The sequence below is a fragment of the Pantherophis guttatus genome, chromosome 6 (genome assembly GCF_059756535.1).
Source record: "Pantherophis guttatus breed Tessera chromosome 6, ASM5975653v1, whole genome shotgun sequence".
In the NCBI taxonomy this organism is placed as follows: Eukaryota; Metazoa; Chordata; class Lepidosauria; order Squamata; family Colubridae; genus Pantherophis; species Pantherophis guttatus.
In genome coordinates this window covers 103,336,900-103,357,669 of record NC_142068.1, presented here as the reverse complement: position 1 = coordinate 103,357,669, position 20,770 = coordinate 103,336,900, and the positions used below count along the sequence as shown (strand labels likewise).

Here is a 20,770-nt window from a genome sequence, read left to right as displayed (position 1 = left end):
GGATGAAGTGTCACAAAGGGAAAAAAATGCTCAATTCTGTGGCGCTTCATTTTCAGGGGGAGAGAGAGAGAGATTCTGCAGAACTTCAAACTGGCACATTGGTGGGATTTTGATCACTTGGTGAAGGTGTGTAGACTTTTGTCATGCGCTCCAACTACAGTCATTTTCCTAATGATGTGGGTACTAAAAACACCTCCGCTGGATTCATAATACCATAATTTGGCTTTTAGATGAGAGGCTGGTGTGAATTCAGCCAGTCTATTCTCTGAACTGTAGCTCAGCATTGTAGTGAACCACAATAAGGTGAGTTCTTTCCCTGCAGCTTCATAGGACTGAACAGACCTTTACAAATTATTATTTATCAAATGTATTGGATGCCCATCTTATCACAGGCTAATTTCTCTGGGGATCTTACGGTTCCTCTCCAACTGCAAGAGATATGCTCTCTCCAGTCTCTTAAGGCTTATGTTAATATTGGCTGCCAAGACTGATAAGGTTAGGCAAGTAGCCCAGGATTGGGACCACAATTCTCTCCCCAGATGGGCTACAGGACCACAGCTGAGACCCCAGGAAAGAAGTGAGGTTGGAATTGGGGAAGAGGGGGGCATTTTATTTGGTCTTCTACTCCAGCATTGTGAGACATCTGGAAGGAAGTCACTTGCATCTGTTACTTGCCCCAAATCCAATATGAAATTTGGTGGCAAGTTAACCAAAATTGAAGGACTTACTGAGGATGAAAAGGGGAGCATTGGTCTTGCAGAATCTGCTTCTGTTCCCACTCTTATTTTGGGGGAGAAGGGATCCCATTCATTTAAAAGAAAGAAACCCATCACTGTGTTCTTGTAATCTGGCAATCCAGTTCCGGTCTTTCCTCCTGTGGGTTCCGCCCTCTGGACTATCCTGCTTCCTCCAGGCGAGAGCTTCATCTGCCCTTTTGGCCTTCTGAAGGGCCTTGAAGAGAGGGCTGTGCCAATTAGATTGGGACTCCAACGGTTATGGAAGTGGTTAATGGAGTGGAGAAACTCCCCCCCCCCACATACCTCCTCTCCCTATGCACTTGGCTCCTTCGCTCTCCACATGGGTCAGTTTTATTTTAACTGAATTGTAAATTCCTATTTGTATTTTAAATTTCCTATTATTTCTATTTATCTAGGTGCATTCTAGAAGGCCTAAAATCATCTCCGGTGAGAAACGTGACATACAAGTTCAATAAATAAATAAATGAAATATTAGCCCATATTAGGTATGAATGAGGTACATAGAGAACTAGTGTGCAGGTCAGAGATTGCTCTCTTTGGTGGAAATGATTGATTGATTATGTGCCATCTAATTGGATGCAAACACATCAGTAGATCCCCCCCCTCCCCCCCCAGGAAGATCAGTGTCCAGTTTTGCTTGAAACAAGCTTGAACAAGCGAGGCTAAAACACATACTTGGTTCAGAATAAAACCCACCACCGCTGGTTTTTTTTAAAATTTTGCTTTTTATTCACTACTCCTTTGCAATTAACAATCAATGGACTCTAAATTCTTAGTGTATACAATGTGCCATGAACTTCAAAACTGACAATGGGGATGATTTGATACCTGGGAACTCACAATCTGTAGCTGATACTAACCACAGAGGCTATCGAAATACACATTTAGATTTGGCATCGATCAATACTATGTTATAAAAATAAAATATTACTAAAATATTGACTTTAATGTAGCACACAGTATAAAAAGTTGGGATATATTGTCACCTTGTTGCTACATCATAACTCTTATCAGCTCACCTGAATACAGTTCTTATAGCTAACCTGTCTAAATCCATGCAGCCATAAGAGGACCAAAACCAACTCTTTTCTTTCATCTAAAGATCATCTTCTTTTTTTAAAGCCCAGATACTCTGTTAAAAAAAAAATTAAGCAACAGATCTCTTTCCTGTGTGCTGATTCATATACTGCCCCAAATGTTAGTTTTGTATTGGATCAATGATTTTGATTGGATCATGAGAAATTGACTCATGAATGCAGTTAACCCGTCTCCTTTTTTCAGCATAAAAAAAATAGCTTTGGGATGGAAGAGCTGGATTGCAAAGGAGGGGGAAAAATAACCCTTGCTCACATACCTCACCATAAAAATTCTCCACTGGGAGGAAGAAAACAAAAATCAGAAAACTTATGGACGTCAATAAAGTGCTTGGTTTATGTGTGCGTTCAATATATATTGCATAAATATGTAAACATTTTTGCAAATGAAAAAATCGCGGCTGTGAATAGTGAGAAGAGTAAAATTCACTGATAGTTTTGATGCTTCTAGAACCCAACCTACCAAGATGCCCAATTTGGGCTTTGCTGGTGCACCCATCCAAGCTCCTTCAGAAGACTTTTTTTTATTTTTTTATTTTTTTTTTGGTATTTTGTCCTTCTGCAAGGAGCTTTGGGCAAAACTCACGGGCACTCCAATGGGACACGTTCAGTGGGTTTAATCACTAGCCCAAAATCACTTAGTTGGGTGGGTGGAATTTTGTTGATGGAAAGCTCGAATTGCTAACTGTGCTGCTGTTCTGTCTATATTGTGTCACCACCAACCTGCTAGGGATGGAGAATTTGGTAATTAGCTTCCTTTGGAAATCAAACCTTCAACTGCAAAGATCCAAGTTTTCCTTGGTTGGAACCTGCAGGCCAGATAAAGTAAGTAAAGTGTTCCTTAGAAACCAAGGGATCTGATCGTTAACCTTTAAGAAGTCAATATTTTTTACTTCATCATCTCCAACAAACCTTCAGGGCACTCATCCTGCAAGTCCACAACCAATCCCTTTTGTACATTTCCCATTAAATTAGCATAGATAGCCATGATATATACTTTTCTAAGTTGCAAAGTAAAAATGCATTTTCCTCTTTGGCTACAACTCACTTTAACTGACATGGAAACTTCCCTGAAATCCAAGCAACCACAAAGCATGCACATAAGAGAAAAATAGTGTTATCACATAATAGGACAGTTTGATGGAAGGGTGCCCAGAATATAAATTGGGTAAGTTTTGCATAACAATGCATGGACAAGCATTTTGTCCAAGAGACGTTGCTTTATCCAGTACACTGGACTGAAACAGGACTTCAGCCGATACTTTATCAAATTTCTCAAAATATCCCTGAATCTTCAGTTTTAATCTGAAAGCATGCTTGTTTCTGGAATCTATGAGTACAGAACATTTATCTGCTGCTTCATTTATTTCTAGGAATTAACATGAGTTGCTGGGAAAGGTTCAAGAAGAGGTCTTATATTATGCAGGACAAAGATTGAATTGTTTCACTGCATTAACCATTTCATGCAAACCAGATAATAGATCACCCATTTCTCAGAAGAATTTCTAGACAGATGGGTCTAATGGTGGGGAGAAGAAAGGAACAGCCATTGAGGAAAAAACAAATGTATATGTAAACAGATACAGCCAAGAAGAGAGAGGACTTATGTTATTCTTTTTTAACCTGGCATTTTTCAAGTATGCTGAGTTAGCTTTGGACAGATCCCACCACAAATTTTGTTTCCATTTATGGGCACTACATTTTAAGAAGACACAGAGAAAGTAGATTTGGTTTAGACAGAGGCAACCAGAAAAAGGAAGAGCCTAAAAATAGTCCTATGAACAAAGATGGTAGGAGATGAGCACCTTTAGTCTTGAGAAGACTGAGTGGTGAAATGGTGGCCATCTCAAAAGACTTGAAAAGGAGAGTCAAAAAGGTGCTCTTTGGACCGGAAAAAAAAATGGCAAGAAGGCAGATGCTGATTGAATGTTAGGGGTAAATAACCCTAACAGGAAAACAAGTTGACAGTGTGGAACCAATGACCCAAGTTGGATATTGGACTCCTTTTGTGGGATATTTTCGAACAGAGGCTGTCTGTTTCAATTTGAGGAATGGGCCAGTGGGATGGAACATAGTCTAGAGTCAGAGGAAAGAGAGGTTCCTGCTCAGTGGGCAAAGAAACAGCACAGCTTGGAATATCTGGGAGGCAGGAAGTGGGCTAAAACAGTTCCTCCCTATCCATTCACAAACTATGTATCTGTAGATTGCCAGATCTTTTATCTGGCAAGATTCTGTCTGTAAATGAACAACAATAAACTACTCTTGACATAACTCTACATGTCCTTCTTGATTCTCTGGGCCTGACAGCCAGGATTGGATTCTGCATCTAGAAATATGAATCTCTGATTCCATCATTCTATGACTGCAGTTCCAAGAGCTAGGAATTTGAAGAGTAGTGAGTTGGGCAATCTGCCTTACTAAAAGCCAGGACATTGATGTAGTTCATAATACTGTAATTATTTCAGTACAGTTCACACTGGCAGACTGGATTATCAGAAAGACATCTCCCTAGTCATTGCCAGAGATGTCAAGTATTGAACTACAGTTATAGACGGCATGCAAAGGAAGCCTTCAACATCTGTTAAACTCTGATCCTTCCAAGAAATACCATTGTCCTGGCACATAAATTTCCCATCTGCCTCAGGCTGCCTCACAGGCCATTCTGGAACAGCCTGATGGTAACACTTGGATCTCTTGCAGTGGCTGGAGTTGAAACCACAACTCTTGCGGGTTCACATCTTTTTCTTGTGCTCCTCCATTGTGCCCTGATGATCTTCCCTACCCTGGTAATGAAGCATCTTGTAAGAAGACAAGCTCAATGAACACTAGGAATTCAACAATTCAACCCTGAGCCACATACATGTCACATCTTTTTTTTCCCTAATGAAACAATTAAAACATGCAACACTTATTACAACTTCCCGGAAGAGAATGTGATACAAGTACAATAACAGGTAAAGCATTTGAGCTGGTAATTGTAGAGGGCATCAGGAATGGGGTTGAAGGACAAGAGGAATAGCTACTCCTAAGGCAACGGTCAGTGGGGCCTGAGCCCGGCCGGGCCAAAAGAATAATCTGAGAAAACATCACAGACAAGCCCACTCAAGTTCACAGGAAGGTAAAGTGAGGGAGGAGAGAAGCACATTCAGCCTTGCAATATTCTGTTATTAGAGCCATTGCAATGAAGGCAGTCCTGATGGATATGGCATCAGCTTCTTAGCCTGCCTCACCTTTTAGGGACACAGTAATTAATTAATTCAGGATTCAAAATGGCCTTTAAAAATTGAAGAGAAGGAAAATACCTTACAATCTTCATTGGCTTCTAACCCAATCTTCTCCAGAAGATTTGACTGTGCTCTTGTGAAAGATAATTCCTATAGTAGGTTTTTTGAAATATCTACCTGACCTTCAGCATCATCCATGGTGCTCTTTGGTTTCTCTCGAGACCAAGACCACATGGACCAATTGCTCCGGAGGACAAAAAGAGGGCAGAGTCTTTCCAGGCCAGCAGGTTCAATCAGAGCAAACTCTTTCAAAAAGTTTTGATATATCCATCCTTAAAATGAGAGATAAGCATCTCTTTCTAGGAGCCTTGCTCTTAAAATTGGGAATATTTTTAATTAATGTGGTTAGCACAATATCATTTCTTAGGTCCTGCTGTATTTTCTTAAAAAAATGTTTGCATTGGCTTCATCACTGTGGCTCTTTGTATCCTGCTTAGACTGAAGCAGTTTATATACTTCATAAATGGATAAATTATAGAGAGTTGGAACTCTCACGCATGGGATATATTGCACGTTCACAGCAGCTATTTCTAAAATACTAGCAATAACTGCTTATTTCACATTGAGATGAATTGCATGTAATTTCGTTCTTTGGGTCAAACATTATTCACACATTTGCTCTGTGCAGCACTGAAATGTCAGCTTTCTCGATAATTTAAGCTCTCGTCATGATAAATAGGGCTAGGAATACTCGCTTAAAGAAAAATAAAGTTCTCCTGCCTCCAATAAATAGCTGGCATTTTCACAGAAACATCACTCCACATTAAGAAGATTTTGCAGAGAGGAGGAAGGAAAAGACTACGACACGCATGGCATTAGGGTTTGGCAACTGGAGGACATCCGTCCAGTTTAGCCTGCCGGCTTGTCGAGGTCAAACTGGATTCGCTACAGAGCTCTTTCAAGTCCATTAGACTTTCACTTATGGCTTTGACAAATTGGCTGGAAGAGGTCTCGCGACAGTTTTTGAAGCTTGAAATGCAGAATAAGATGTGCTGGGACTGTGGATTGTAGCAAGCCCCATAGCCTTGAGGAATCACCGGCCCGTAACAGCAGAACATCTCCATTGTGGTAGGAACCTAATTTTAAGAATAACAAAACAGGGTTAAGTTAAGATGGCCAACTTAAGGCCTCACGCCCACCACTATGGAGCTCAAGAGATGCACCGACAATGAGCTGGTTTGGGGATTGTCATTTTGACAGTGAAAGAAGAAGGAAATGACTAAACCCATTCAAGATCATCATCTTCAATTCATAGAACATATTTTTAAATATCAATTGAGCTCCAAGCCAGAGACCAGACATGGTACTTGGATTGAATTATTTATTATTATTTGACCCATTCAAAACCACAAAACTGCATCTCATTTACTTTGGGGGATTCACTAGAGAAAGCAATTATGTTTGGAAGAGTTAGCGGTAAAAGGAAACCAGGCTGCCAAAGAACATGGTGCCTGGACACCATCAAAGTTGACAAAACCAGAGCATAGAACAACTCAAAGTAGTGCAAGATGGGAAGATATGGAGAGAGCTGGTCCACAGAATCATCATGAGTCAGACACGACTGAAGGGATAACTTCAGCAGCATCATTTGATGATGTTAATGTGACATTATCCCTTGAAGTTATCAAGGGATAATGTCATCATCGTAATTCATCATCATGAGTGCAGAGAAGAACAACAAAAATGATTGGGGGGCTGGAGGCTAAAATGTAAGAAGAATTGGTTACAGGAATTGGCTATGTCTAGTTTATTGAAAAGAAGGACTAGGGGTGTACCAATATTTGAGGGGCTCCTAGAAAGTGTACCAATGATAGTGTACCAAGATGGGGGGGGGGATGTCAAACTATTTTCCAAAGCACCCAAAGGCAAGACAAGAAACAATGGATGGAAACTAACCAAGGAGAGAGGTAACCTCGAACTAAGGAGAAATTCCCTAACGGTGAGAGCAATCAACCAATGGAACAGCTTGCCTTCAGAAATTGTGGGTGCTCCATCACTGGAGGCTTTCAAAAGAGACTGGACAACCATTTATCTGAAATGGTCTAGGGCAGTGATGGCGAACCTTTTTGGCACCAAGTGCTAAAAAAGTCATGCTGAAACGTTGCACACACGCACACACGCTCTTCAGGATCACACTCTGGAAAAGCCGAACTTCTGGGTTCTAGCGCACACGCGTGCCCGATGATCAGCCGGCCGGCGTACATGCGCAGGCTGGTTTTCGGCACTGCCGCATGCACGAAGGGATCGCACACTGGAAAAGCCAAACTTCTGGGTTCTGGGGCGTTTGCACACCCCGCAATCAGCTGGCAGTTTTTGGCACTGCCATGCGTGCGAAGGACAACTTTGTGCTTGCCTGCATGGCAGAAACCCGGAAGACAAACAGGCAAGGCTGCGCATGCCAGTCGACATGGCTTCACGTGCCACTATAGGTTCACCATCACGGGTGTAGGTTCACCTGCTCGAACAGGGGGTTGAACTAGAAGACCTCTGAGGTCCCTTCCAACTCTATTATTCTATGTTCTGTGTGACCTCTTCACTGGTTCCACCAATGCCAAGTTTGGGAATTATTTCAGGAACTTCTTAGGAGATGCTTTTGGTTTGGAAAACAAAAGCTACGAGTCCCGTTTCCTTGATCCTAATCCACTTTGAATGATGATGATTGGGTGGATGGACAACCAAGCTGGCCATGCTTGTTCTTTTAATTGGATCATTTTATTATATATCTTCTGCAGTCTACAGCTTTGTCAATTTAATCCAAAAGTAATCAGATTTTTGAGCACACCCTCTGCGAGTTCAGGAGAACCCATTAGTCTTGAAATAATGTTATTCCTTTGCTTGTCAGTTCTCTTTCATTGGCAACCTACTAATATGAAAGATAGCCATCTTCCCCTTAACGTCTTAACAGGGAGCAGTTACGGAGTATACATTTAAGAGTTGGGCTTATTCAAATCTCAGAGATTTATTATCTTGAAAAAGCCTCGGAGGCAGTAAATTTTGCAAGAAGCTATTTCTTAGGGACAGAGTCCTATGTTTGTCATTCTCCCCCCCCCCCAGTTTGTTTCGAGTTTCATTATTGTTGTGGAATGCAAACCTTTCTTTAAAAGCAAAATGCTGGAGGTTAAGAAATCCTTATGCTCTTGCCTTTGTTGTGGACAGGCTTTCAAAAGTGGCATTTAGCTTTTAATGGCACCGGACAGGCCATTAGTCCCGCTAACGAAGTTATAGAAGAAGCAGATAAATTTGCTGTACCCCAGCCAAAGGCCATCAAGCTATTCAAATTCCTCCCTCCCCCCACCTCTTTTTTTTAAATCCATGGATGGTTTCTTGGAGAATTAATGTAAGGATGGCTGGCTTACGCACAGTCACATCTGAAAAAAACCTCCAGACAGCATGATGAGATCGAATGACTTATTAGATTCCTTGTCTACACTGTGCATTAGAAGCTTCCCTCTGACCATTTTTTGAGAGGCAAAAAAAAAAAAAAATGTCTGACCTTCTGTCTCTCACGCAGAAGGTGAATCCAGTGGTTGTTACCATAGTCTGGTAGGCTAAGACTGTGTTTGCACAGAAATCAGGGGTGAAATCCAGCAGATTCTGACAGGTTATGGAGAACCGGTAGCGGAAATTTTGAGTAGTTCGGAGACCGGCAAATACCACCTCTGGCTGGCCCCAGAGTGGGGTGGGAATGGGGATTTTGCAGTATCCTTCCCCTGCCATGCCCACCAAGCCACGCCCACAGAACCGGTAGTAAAAAGTTTTCAATTTCAGCACTGACGGAAATGTGTTACGTTCACAGGGTGAGCAGCTCAAAGAATCCACAAACGAAATGGTCTTGACTTGAGGAGCAAAGGGAGAGAGAACAGTTTGGATCTTCATGCTCGGCAGGTCTTTGCAAGGGACACTTCAAATGCTTGAAACCAGCCCTGTGAGCGAAGGATGAAAGACGCCAGCCGTCCCTGTAATCCACTTCAATAAGAATGCCTAACCTGGAGCCTCATCTGAGAGAACACTGGGGTGGAGTGGGGGTGCTTAGAGCACCTCCCCTGCCATAACATTAAGTTTTTTTTTTAAAAAAAAATTGAGAGAAAGAGAATTCTTAAATACCTGGCATTATTTAGTTATTTTATTTTTTATTAAATTACATGTATCCCGCCTCTATTATTTTTACAAATATCTCAAAGTGGCAAACACATCTGATACACCTGCTTTCTCGTCCTATTTTCTCCACAACACCAATGAACCCGAGAGGTGAGTTGACTTTCATGCCTAAGGTGAAACTAGAACTCGCCACCTCCTGGTGATTGGCTCAAAGTCACCCGGCCGGCTTTCATGGCTAAGGCAGCATCCGAACTCATGGACTCCCAGTTTCTAGCCTAGTGTCTTAATCACTAGACCAAACTCACCTTCATATTAAGGATATTGAATCAATTAATTTTAAATTACTTTTAATTAAATATATTTATAAGTTCTGTTCAGTTTGGTTCTTTTCTCAGCTCTTCCCACTGTTCTGCCTGCTTGGCATATTGCTTAAAGATTAAGCACAACCCTTTGACAAAATAATATTTCATATTTCTGGTTATATTCTGCCCTTGAAGTGATGTCCCAGTGCCTGGAGGCTGTACGGATCTGGATGGGGAGAAACAGACTCAGGCTCAACCCATCCAAGACCGAGTGGCTGTGGTTTCTGACATCCCGAAATAGTCAGTGGGTGCCATCACTGACTATTGGAGATGAGTCGTTGGCCCCCATGGAGAGGGCTTGAAACTTGGGTGTCCTCCTGGACTCACAGCTGTCTTTAGAAGAGCATATGACGGCTGTGGCCGGGAGGGTATTTTATCAGGGTCGCCTGATCCGCCAGTTGCGTCCCTTTCTGGATCGGGACTTGTTAAGTACGGTTACTCATGCTCTCGTCACTTCCCGCCTGGACTACTGCAATGCTCTCTACATGGGGCTCCCCTTGAGGAGCACCCGGAGGCTCCAGCTGGTCCAGAATGTGGCCGCGCGGGTGGTGACGGGAGCAACGTGGCGCTCCCATGTAACACCTCTCCTGCGCGAGCTGCACTGGCTCCCGGTGGTCTTCCAAGTGCGCTTCAAGGTTCTGGTTATCACCTTCAAAGCGCTCCATGGCTTAGGACCAGGGTACTTACGAGACCGCCTTTTGCCACCAGTAGCCTCCCACCGACCAGTACGCTCCCATAGAGAGGGGCTTCTCAGGTGCCATCGGTCAAACAGTGTTGACTGGCAGCCCCCAGGGGGAGAGCCTTCTCTGTGGGGACACCTGCCATCTGGAACGAGCTCCTCCCGGAGATACGGAGGATCCCGGATCTGCGCACTTTCCGCCATACCCTCAAAACATTCTTATTCCAGCAGGCTGGTCTGGCCTAACTTCCCTTTTAAATTGCTTTTTAAATTTGTCTTATAAATTGGGGTGTTTTAAATTTGTTTTGGGCCAAAGTATTTAATGTATTTTAAATGGTTTTTTAACGTTTGTACTATGTGTATTTTATCTTTTGGCTGTTCACTGCCCTGAGTCCTTCGGGAGTAGGGCGGTATATAAATTTAATTAATTAATATAATAATAATAATAATAATAATAATAATAATAATAATAATAATAATAATTTGCTTGAACATTTCTCAATCAGCTTTGATCCACTTTTTGGGGAAGAGAACATTGATTTACTTAAATTAGAGTTTACCCTTTGTTTAATGTACCCATGTTTATTGCCCAAACAGACAGCCACTGGCTGTTCATTTCTCCTGTCAAAAGCCCAAGAAGTGGAAACTCAGAACATTTTAAAGGGTTGTTGAGCATCAGAAAGTCTTTACCGGCTTCATCTCAAGTTGTCACTGATTCATAAGGACTGTCACGGTGAGAATAATGGAGATTCCTTCCTCTGATTAATCCCAGGAAAATTTCACTCACCTGGCTGGTGGAGAGAACAAATCGATTGCTTGCCAAATACGTTTCATCAGTAAAGAAGTCTGGCAGTTCTTCGAAGTTTTCTCGGGCCATCTCTCGCAGTCCCAATAGATGGTTGTCGATAGCCATGCCTGTGATAGCCTGTGCCCCAAACAGGAGAAAGGAGGCATAATCGATCACTGCAGCAAGATGCCAGCCTATCAATTTCTACTTTGGGATTTAACACGAAACCATTTCCATCTTAAGAAAACAGAATAACAGAGTTGGAAGAGAGGTCTTCTAGTCCAACCCGCTGCTCAGGCAGGAAATCCTATACACCATTTCAGACAAATGGTTGACTAATTCCTTCTTAAAAACTTCCAGTGATGGAGCACCCACAACTTCTGGAGGCAAGTCATTCCATGGTTGATTGAAAGACTGCTGTGATGTCAGCCCAGGCCTCCTTTTCATTAAACTAGACATAGCCAATTTGTGCAACTGTTCTTCATATGTTTTAGCCTCCAGTCCCCTAATCATCTTTGTGGCCCTTCATTTTTACTCAGTGGATACTGTGGCAATGTTCAGCTTGATATTGGCACTTCTTTAGAAGTGGAAAATCAAGAAGGACACAATCCTAGCCTTGCTGTTTGAAGGAACTCTACTGAACTCAATGGGATAAAAAGTAAAGAGGAGAGAAGATGACCTTGACAGAGATAAGCAGGATTGGTTGATTTGGCAAAAGAGGACGAAGTTTTCTTTAAAAGTCCCGAACAATGAATTAACATTCAGAAAATGGTTCACGTACAATCAGAGTTGCAAAATTTTGTTATCAGAATCAATCTGAACCAAACAAAATGCTAATCATCCTATAGATTTGATTTCCTGGTCTGATCTACCTAATGGGGCTGACAGATACATCTCAGCATTTCTACAAAAAAGAAACTCCTGGATTGGACTGAACCAGTCAAAAATCTTACTTGTTCACCACTGCTGTTTCCTGGATTTGCTATTGTTCTTATTTTATCCTATATTTTTAATGCTTTATGTAAATTTGTATGATTAATCTTGTTGTACCTCCCTACTAGGATTTTGATCATTTTTATCATAAAAGTAAAATGTGCTTAATAAATTTATAGGATGGTAATATCAGTAGTGGTTTCCATTTACCTTCGCTACCGGTTCAGAACTGTGAGCACGCCTGGCGCTTCTGCGCATGTGCAGAGTGTCCATGATGACGTGTGGGTGAGTGGGCGGAGCCTCCCACCACTGCCACTACCGGTTCGCCCCAGTTCGGGTGAACCAGTAGAAACCCACCTCTGGGTGATATTAAACTACTGTCATTAATGTTTACAATAGTGTGTCTAGAAACTTTGCAATGCTGTGTAAATTGTATATTGACTTAGGGCAATTTTTCCCAGACTGCATATTATCTTTATGGGCATAATATGGGGTTCTTTAATTAAAAGATTAAAATTTTCTGCCCAATTTTTTTTTTTTTAAAAAAAACAGATTCTCACTGCTACAACCAGTGGTGGGTTGTCTCCGGTTCGCACCGGTTCTATAGAACTGGTAGTAAAACTGGTGGGAGGCTCCGCCCACTGACCCTGACATCATCAAAATGCTTCTGCGCGTGCCCCGTTGCGAACTGGTAGTAAAGGTAAGTAGAACCCACCCCTGGCTACAACCTAACCATTTCATTCATTCTTCAAAGCTTTGGTTAAACAAATTATTATTATTATTATTATTATTATTATTATTATTATTATTATTATTATTTAATTAATTTAAATACTCCAAGCAAAGAATAAAGAACTGTCCATGGATCTTTAGCAAAGCAAGAAACCAATGTTGGCCTGTCTGACATCAGAATGAGTGTGAGGAAAGGTGATCAAACTGAGGTTACCATGGTTTCCTCCCATCAGAAGAAATGGATTGGAGGATCAATGAAAATGTTTTCCTATCTAGTGTGATTTATAAGGCTATAAGCACTGACATCCTTCCAAGGTAGATTAATGAAGAGAAAGAGGCCGCTGTGTCCTAACACAATAAAGGAGGTGCCAACACATTCTTCACAAGTGTGTGTGGGGGGGGGGGGAGGAAGAGGGAGAGAAACCTACATTATTTTTGCTAAGGGTACAAAGTTTAATATATCACAATCATTTGCTAAGCAAAGAATAATTAAACTATCTAGGCTATCTAGGCTACATCTGGAAGAATTGTTTCTGGAACAAAGATTGTGAAGGAAAGATCTTAAGAACTTTGGAAGAGTCATGCTGGATTTGGCTCTAGATCCAATTAATGCAGCTTTCACTTGGGAAACAGATGGGGTGGAGATTCTACACGCCAGGAGCTGCTGCTAACTGTGAAGGAATGATGGCCAGATCTTGGGCACATGGAAAATGGAGCCACGCCATGTCAGAACAACACAGCCCTAACAGAGGGATAGAATCAAGATCACACAATGCCTTGGCAAGACCACATTTGGGATATTGCATCCAGTTTTGATCACCATGATATAAAAAATAGGTTGAGAGCAGTGGCGAAATGTAAAATTTGTTACTGCCAGTTCTGTGGGCGTGGCTTGGTGGGGGGATAATGTGATTGGGTGGGCGTGGCCAACTTTTTTTTTTTACTTTTAAAAGCATTTTTTCTACAACCAAGAGGTTGTAGAAAAAATGCTTTTAAAAGTAAAAAAAAAAAAAGCCTCTGATGATCGTGCGGCTCAGCTGGGCATGGTGGGGGGACGCGCAGGGATTTTTGCTACCAGTACTTCGAACCACCTGCCACCATCGCTACCGGATCAGGCAATCCGGTCCAAACCGGGAGCATTTCACCCCTGGTGGAGAGTCTAGAAAGAGTGCAGAGAGGAGCGAAGATAATTAGGGTACTGGAGGCTAAAACATATGAAGAACAGTTGCAAGAATTGGGTGTGTCTAAGGATTGGGGGGGGAACATGATCATAGTGTTCCAATATCTGAGGGGCTGCCACAAAGAAGAGGGAGTCAAGCTATTCTCCAAAGCACCCAAAGCCAGGGCAAGAAGAAACAGATAGAAACACTGAAGACGATATTAGGATTTTAAGTAAGGCTACCTGATCTGGGATGCAAAAATCTCAATGGCCACTAGATGGCAGCACTGAAGTGTATCTTTGCTACCCTCTAGTGGCTGCATAGTTGAGTAGCAAGCAAGGAATTGCACATTAAAAAGCACATGAATGGATTTGAAAGCAATTTTACCTATGTAACTCATTCTGTAGGTACCTTTCTTGAAACATTTAAAACACAACAAATTTTATACCAGACATAAAGTTGAAAATAAACAAAAATATTTTATTTCAGCCTCTGATTTCTGGAAAGTGAAGTACTTGTATTTCATAGTTATCACCATCACTAGGATAGTTGGTTTTGTTTTGTTTTTTTAGCAATGAACTATTTTTTTCATATAGTAGATGCTTACCAAAATAGTGTAATTGGTCTGAGCGGTTATTGCACTCTTAAATAGCTGCATTTTTTCAGAATTCTGTAGATAAAACAGAACACAGGGATTTTCAAATGTATATATCCACATGGGCAATCCCATTACTTTTAATGCAGTGATTAATTCCTTTAGTACAGATGCATTAGGAAGCCTGCCCTGGGAGTAGAACTGATCCTAAACTAGAATGCAAGTTTGAACAACATCTGCCCCTTTATTTCAAACGCTGCAATACTTGGGTTAAAACATCGTACCAAAATCAGTTTGAAAATGCACAGTTAAGCTTCAGTCTTCAAGAGAAAAATAGAGGAAAAGACTGGAATGCTGAGTACAGAAGCTGATGGAGTTGGCAGAGATGGCTAAATTGACCATTTGGTTCAAAGAATGAGCCCTGATGGCGCAGCAGACTAAAGCACTGTTATTAACTGTTATTAACATCAGCTGTCTGCAATTACTGCAAGTTCAAATCTCCCCAGGCTCAAGGTTGACTCAGCCTTCCATCCTTTCTAAGGTAGGTAAAATGAGGACCCGGTTTGTGGGGGCAATAAGCTGACTTTGTATAAATATACAAAAGGATGAAGGCTATTGCTTAACGCATTGTAAGCCGCCCTGAGTCTTCGGAGAAGGGCGGCATATAAATCAAATTAAAAAAAAAAAGAAAGGATTATATGTACTTTGGTTTCTACTTGGAAGCCACTTCTGGACTTTGTGCTTGAGGTGGAAAAAAATGAAACTTTGATTTTGGGTTTTACCAGTTAGATTGATTTGTCATTAGAGAAATGGCTAGTTTATATTATGGGAAAGTAAAAAGTTGAGGTTTGATGTTAATGCTTTATTCTACTGCAACAGAGAGAGTCGGAAGTTAATACCTTTTTTTACCCTTCGTCACTTCTCTTTTCTCCTTCCCCTCCCTCTGTGTCCTACTATTTGCTTTTGTATTTTATTATGTAAACTAATAAATGTTAAAATACTGGAATGCTGAGTAGTTACATGTCCATCTTTGGGTTCTGTAGATGTTGATTTCTCCTTGTGTTATAGCATGGAGAAAGAACATATACAAATCCAGAGATAGGCTGTTACGTCCAACCGGAGATATGGCTGACTTCCCCAACATGGCACTCCCCAAATCTGATGGATTACAACTCTTAACATCTCCACTCAATATATCTGAAAGGTTCCCCAGAAGCCATGAAGATTACAGGAGGTTCAATATAACTGAAGCCAGCACAATGAACACGGTTTTAATAGTAACAAACCAATCATTAAATGCTTCAGTGGCTGAAGAATTAGCTTGGTGTGATCAGCAAAAGAGTAGCTCACTGCATGCAGGAGCTTTTTAAAGCAGCTACAACTTGCAGGCCTGCTCTCCTCAGCTGCTATGAGAACCCAGGGATACTTAAATACAGGTGCTTTAAAGAGTTCAAGCTGGTGCTATTTGTTTTCTCATTTGCTTTGAAGCACCTGCTGAAAACCAAGACTAAACAATGCCCAATTCTACTGATTCCGCAAGTGCATTATAGTTATCCCTTAAGGTGAGTTGTTACAGCGTCATTTGCACTTACTAAATGGATATAGCTTAGCATAGGATTATTTTTAACTCCCCATCACTGGACATTTACCAAGGATTACTCGCCACCAAAGTATTCATTGTAAAATCCAGTATTTCTTCTCTTTCTTGCTCTTCCTGTCTATACACCTGTCCTTTCTGGACAAGCAAAGAAGTAAAGCATCCCCCAATCTATCTACCTCAAACCATTTATAGAGTAAGAGAATTGATCATCTCCAACAGTAGAAGATTTGACTTCTTAGCTGTCTTGGGTACTTGATCACAGGAAAGACAGGAATAGAAATGGAATGCATATATAAACCCGAAACATAAGCCAAGGAGTCAGAGACCTGGAGAGCTGATTTCTTATCTACCATTCCTTTTGCAAACGTTAATGCTTCAGGAGTGGCGGAGCGGATGTTGTCTACCCTCCCGCATTCATAGCGACGAAGAGAAGCACTTTCATAGGTGGGAACCAGCCTCATGTTCAACCTACAGTGAAACAACAATAGAATCCTGATTGGAGCGTCTCCTTATTATAGAAGCTCTAAACAGCTAGAAGAAAACAGTAGCATCCTGATCCAGGTGTATATTTTACTATTGTGTTTTCCGTTGGGTTTAAGACTTCATTTTTAACTATGGGAAGAATCTAATGACCACCTGGAATTTTGGGCCTCAGTTATCACAACTCTGTTCTAGATTACTTTGTGATTAAAAAGTGGTGGAATCCTTAGTGGAGTGTAAAGGCTTATCCTACAGAATATGGTTTAATTGATTTGGATTTGGGATGTCCGTTCCTCTCTACAAGTGACTCTGGGTGGCAAGCAAACTTACAATTAATCAAAAACAAATTCTCATCAGAGATACAAAAATTAAGAAGCCCAACATCTAAGGAAATGTCTTGTTACATCTAGACAGAATATCTAGTTCTGTCTAGACTGTGTGTGTGGAATGGCTGGCCGTGTGCCCCCTTTTGCAATTGTGAATTCTTTCTTTAGACGGCAGCATCTAGTTAACCTTTGGTTGAACTGGAAAAGCTAGGCGGGATCAGTCCTAGTTAGTATTTGGATGACTGTTCCCTAAAAAGAAAATTGTAGGATGACAGCCTATATGGAAAATGAAAAGCAAAAAGCACTTGAAATGTATCTCTGTTACCAGGAAAATTACAGAGAGGGCTATGAAGATTGTAGGAACTGAGCTGAAGTCAAAAGTCATCCTTTTCCAGATTCTGAATTTGTGTCAAGAGTTCTGGAGTCAGCGTGTAAGTGGTGGAATTTGTGTGGCTACAGCATCGTCAAATGTCATCTCATGGCATAGTCACAGGGTTTACAGAGCTCTATAAAGTGGCTCTTCCCAAAAAGATTCCTAGGATCAGCTTATACTTTGGTTGGATCCTGGAAATGTTGTATCGTTTTCTTCGGTTCCTTCTCACCACAGTGCTGAACACCTTGAGTGTGAGATGGAAAAATAATCATTTAACTTATCTCCACAATATCCAGAAGACAATCTAGACTGGGAAGGATTTGTTTACTTGTTTCTGTATGGGAGGATAGTTCAACCATCCCTCTTGGTACCCCATGTGGGAAGACACGGTAGAAATACCTTGAATTTTCAGACAACAGGTCAGAGAAGAAACGAACATCTCAGGATCTTCTCCATAACTCTATACCTGAAGGTGCAGAAGATTGGTGGCCTGCTCTGAACTTTCTCTTTCCAGGCAGAGAACCTTTGAACAGCCTGGACTTTTGACCACAAAGTAGATAGCAGGCTATCCTGGTAGCAGTCTTCTTTATCATTCATTGGATTCTAATCTGCTTTCATTGTGTTCTTTATCAATAAACACAACTCCATCCTCCGAGCCATGTGTGGACACCAGTTCTAAGGTCCCTGTTCTCCCTGGGATTTAGAATGCTGTTTAGTTCAAGGCTGTCGGTTCCATGCCCATCCCAGCTGCTTACTCCTATGTAACGTGTAGCTTTGCCAAAACCATTTGTATTAAGGGCAGCTATAGAGAAAGCCGCAGGTGATTTACAGACTAATGGAGACAAAGGCACAGCAGGCAATTTGGCCTGGACTGAAATCTGTGCGGTCAACATATTTCCTTCACATACCGGTAAAAGGCCAACTGGAGTGCTACTTGGATGTAGGCATCTGGACTCATCTTCTGTTTTTTGATAAATTCTTTCCCATAGTTTTCAAACTTATAAGCGACAAAATCCAGATTCTTCACCAGTCTAGAAAAGGAGAAGAGGCATAAAAGTGAGAAGTTCTCATCATCTTTTTTAAAAAATAAAAATGCTTCTCCCGACAAGCTGCCCAAAGCATTGGCAGCATTGTGTCCATAAAAAACTTGAAATTCAGGCATTAAACTCAGTCCCCAGACATCCAATGGATTGTTTAGTGCAATTGAAGAAGCTATACATTTCCTCTGAGCACTGGAATAAGCAGTTCAGGAGAAGCAGGTTCACAATCAGAAGCACAAGCCTATGCAAAGCGCTAAGGCTTGAATTCAAATGAGCTGCTCTAGTATTCAAATTAGTTCCTTCTACTCCCGTGGGCAGTGTTCGCTCTCGACTCTCGAGCTCTCGACTTATTCCTCAGACTAATTAGAGAACAGCTTGTGCACCCACAAAGGGTAAAAGTTTACATAAAATGCAAAAACTAAGCTCTCTTCTTTGGAGTTATTATTAATGCCATAGGAACACACTGACAATAATACACAGGACGTCCCCCTGGTGAAGGACGGGGCCGAATCCTGCAGGGGGGTCAGCCCTGCTCCTTTGCATGGATGTTTTTCCAGATATTTATATATTTAACAGAGCTTTCTGAGGGACATTTGACTTACTTCAAAGGTTGTGCACAGCCCTGGCATTTAATACATTTCTTTGCCATTTTTCAAGGCTGGGATTTTTCCCAAGGTGCTTGTAATGCAAAAGCAAAATAGGAATAGTAAAATAAGCAAACGGGAAAAACAAACAAACACATAACTGAAATATCCAACAGCATAAAAGAGTTTTTCCTCTTCAGTCCTTTTAGTGACAAGCCAGAGAGAACAGATGTTTTAAATGGAGAAGCTACTGATTTAAACCATGGTGCTGCCTGAGGAGGCGGATTTGTGATGAGACGTCACCACCATTTTTCCTATAGTGCCTATCTTACATTTGCTAATACAGAGTTACAAAATATAGAATTATGACTAAGAAAAGGAAGGAAGGAAGGAAGGAAGGAAGGAAGGAAGGAAGGAAGGAAGGAAGGAAGGAGGAAGGAAGGAAACAGGGGAAGGGATGAGAGAAAGGCAGGCAGGCAGGCAGGATATCCTTAATCATATATAACATGTTTTTTTTTGCACTTTCTTCCACCAGCAACAACTCTGCTGTTTGCTCTTTACTCCACCAGTATCTGCCCCCCAATCAGTTCATGAACCCACTGCCTATTGATTGTGCTCCTCAGATTAATCCTTGAAAACCTGCAGCCCTAATATCTCTGCATGAAGTTGAACCTCCTCGGGAACTCCTTGTACCTTTCCAGTTTTTCTGCAGAAGAAGCCAAGTGATTCTGAATTTCCGGAGAACATTTCCACCGTAGCCTCCTTGGAGCGGGGAGCTCACTCACTGAGTCTGCTCTGACCAGTTTCTTTGCTCCTTCTTTCCTGTTCGTAGAGAAGTAGAGGAGTCCAATGGTTGGTTGGGTGATTCATTAGTTTTGTGACCTGCCCTTCTGAGTCAGCTCAGGGAAAGTCTCTCTTAGATGCCTGCCCTGCTCCATATATGATTGCTTCCAAGTCAGAACTAGTTTTAGCTACAGTTGAAAATCAGAGTTTGACAAATTACAGGAAATGTTTTTTTTCTGTCTGAAATAAGAGGTTGAGCTTAGCTCTTGGTGTCTGTGAAATGAATAATGTTACTCTTTTATAAAAGTGTTTAATGTATTAAAAAGCTATGATGTTCTTACTGTTGCAAACTGACTACAAATTGTAATTAGAGAGAATGTGTTAAGACTTGCTAAAAGCTCTCTTGGAGACAGGAACCTAGGCAAGACCACTATCAGTAAGATAGGAACATCCGCTCAAGGTGAAAATTAAAAGTAAATATGATAAGATAATTGTTTTTAGGCAGGAAATGACAAGATGAGCCTTTAAAGTGTAAAACAACTTGGAGAATGATTAAGGAGAATAAAGGGGAGTTGGGAGGGATTCTTAGGCGTGGTGTGCATTGGGTAGGAGTATAAAATGAGTCGCTTGAAAACTGCTTCTTGCGCTCTTTGAACTCAATCCATTTGGGAACGATTGAGGCCGCGCTTGCAACTGCTTTTTATTTTTCTTCATTTTATCTCCAATAAACCTTTGATTTTGTGAACCAGACGTTTATGAATTGTGAGGATTAAAATATTTGGGTCTTATATCTCATAAACTTGGCGCCCAATGTGGGGCTCGAGGGGGGGGGGGGCTTTTCTCAGTAAATTCTGTGGGCGCGCCTGTTGATTTCAACTGCCTAGAGTTATCTGAGACCTAGCTTCCCATTGCGGGCTCCGAGCCAAACTAAATCAACAACTCTGGTCTACAAAATCAAAGAAAAGAAAAAGAGAGAGAGAGAGAGTCAACGACTGAGGCCCAGGACCAGGTAACCTGGTGCACTGGCCCAGGTAAGAAACTTTTGGCCCGAAGGAGGGAAACACGCAATTGTACCTGGGTGGTCAGGAGAGTGATTGTGAGA

At 41.5% G+C, this 20,770-nt stretch overlaps 1 protein-coding gene and 1 long non-coding RNA gene across 3 annotated transcripts in view; one reads left to right on the top strand and one right to left on the bottom strand.

Moving 5' to 3' along the window:
- Positions 1-223: 223 nt before the first annotated feature.
- LOC117675772 (uncharacterized) lies at positions 224-1,237 on the top strand. The gene is made up of 2 exons (XR_004594268.3): positions 224-303; positions 1,154-1,237. It is a non-coding gene; the product is annotated as an uncharacterized LOC117675772 (long non-coding RNA).
- A 226-nt stretch (positions 1,238-1,463) lies between these two features.
- CHAT (choline O-acetyltransferase) overlaps positions 1,464-20,770 on the bottom strand; it is a 62,571-nt gene continuing 43,264 nt past the window's right edge. For both annotated transcript variants that reach the window (XM_034434756.2, XM_034434757.3), the window contains exons 10-15: positions 19,579-19,707; positions 18,170-18,292; positions 16,409-16,550; positions 14,495-14,557; positions 11,063-11,200; positions 1,464-6,212 (exon numbers count right to left, since the gene is read on the bottom strand). In XM_034434756.2, coding sequence (XP_034290647.1) covers positions 5,952-6,212; positions 11,063-11,200; positions 14,495-14,557; positions 16,409-16,550; positions 18,170-18,292; positions 19,579-19,707 — 856 coding nt within the window. In that variant the 3' untranslated portion in view covers positions 1,464-5,951. The remainder of the gene's footprint in view (positions 6,213-11,062; positions 11,201-14,494; positions 14,558-16,408; positions 16,551-18,169; positions 18,293-19,578; positions 19,708-20,770) is intronic.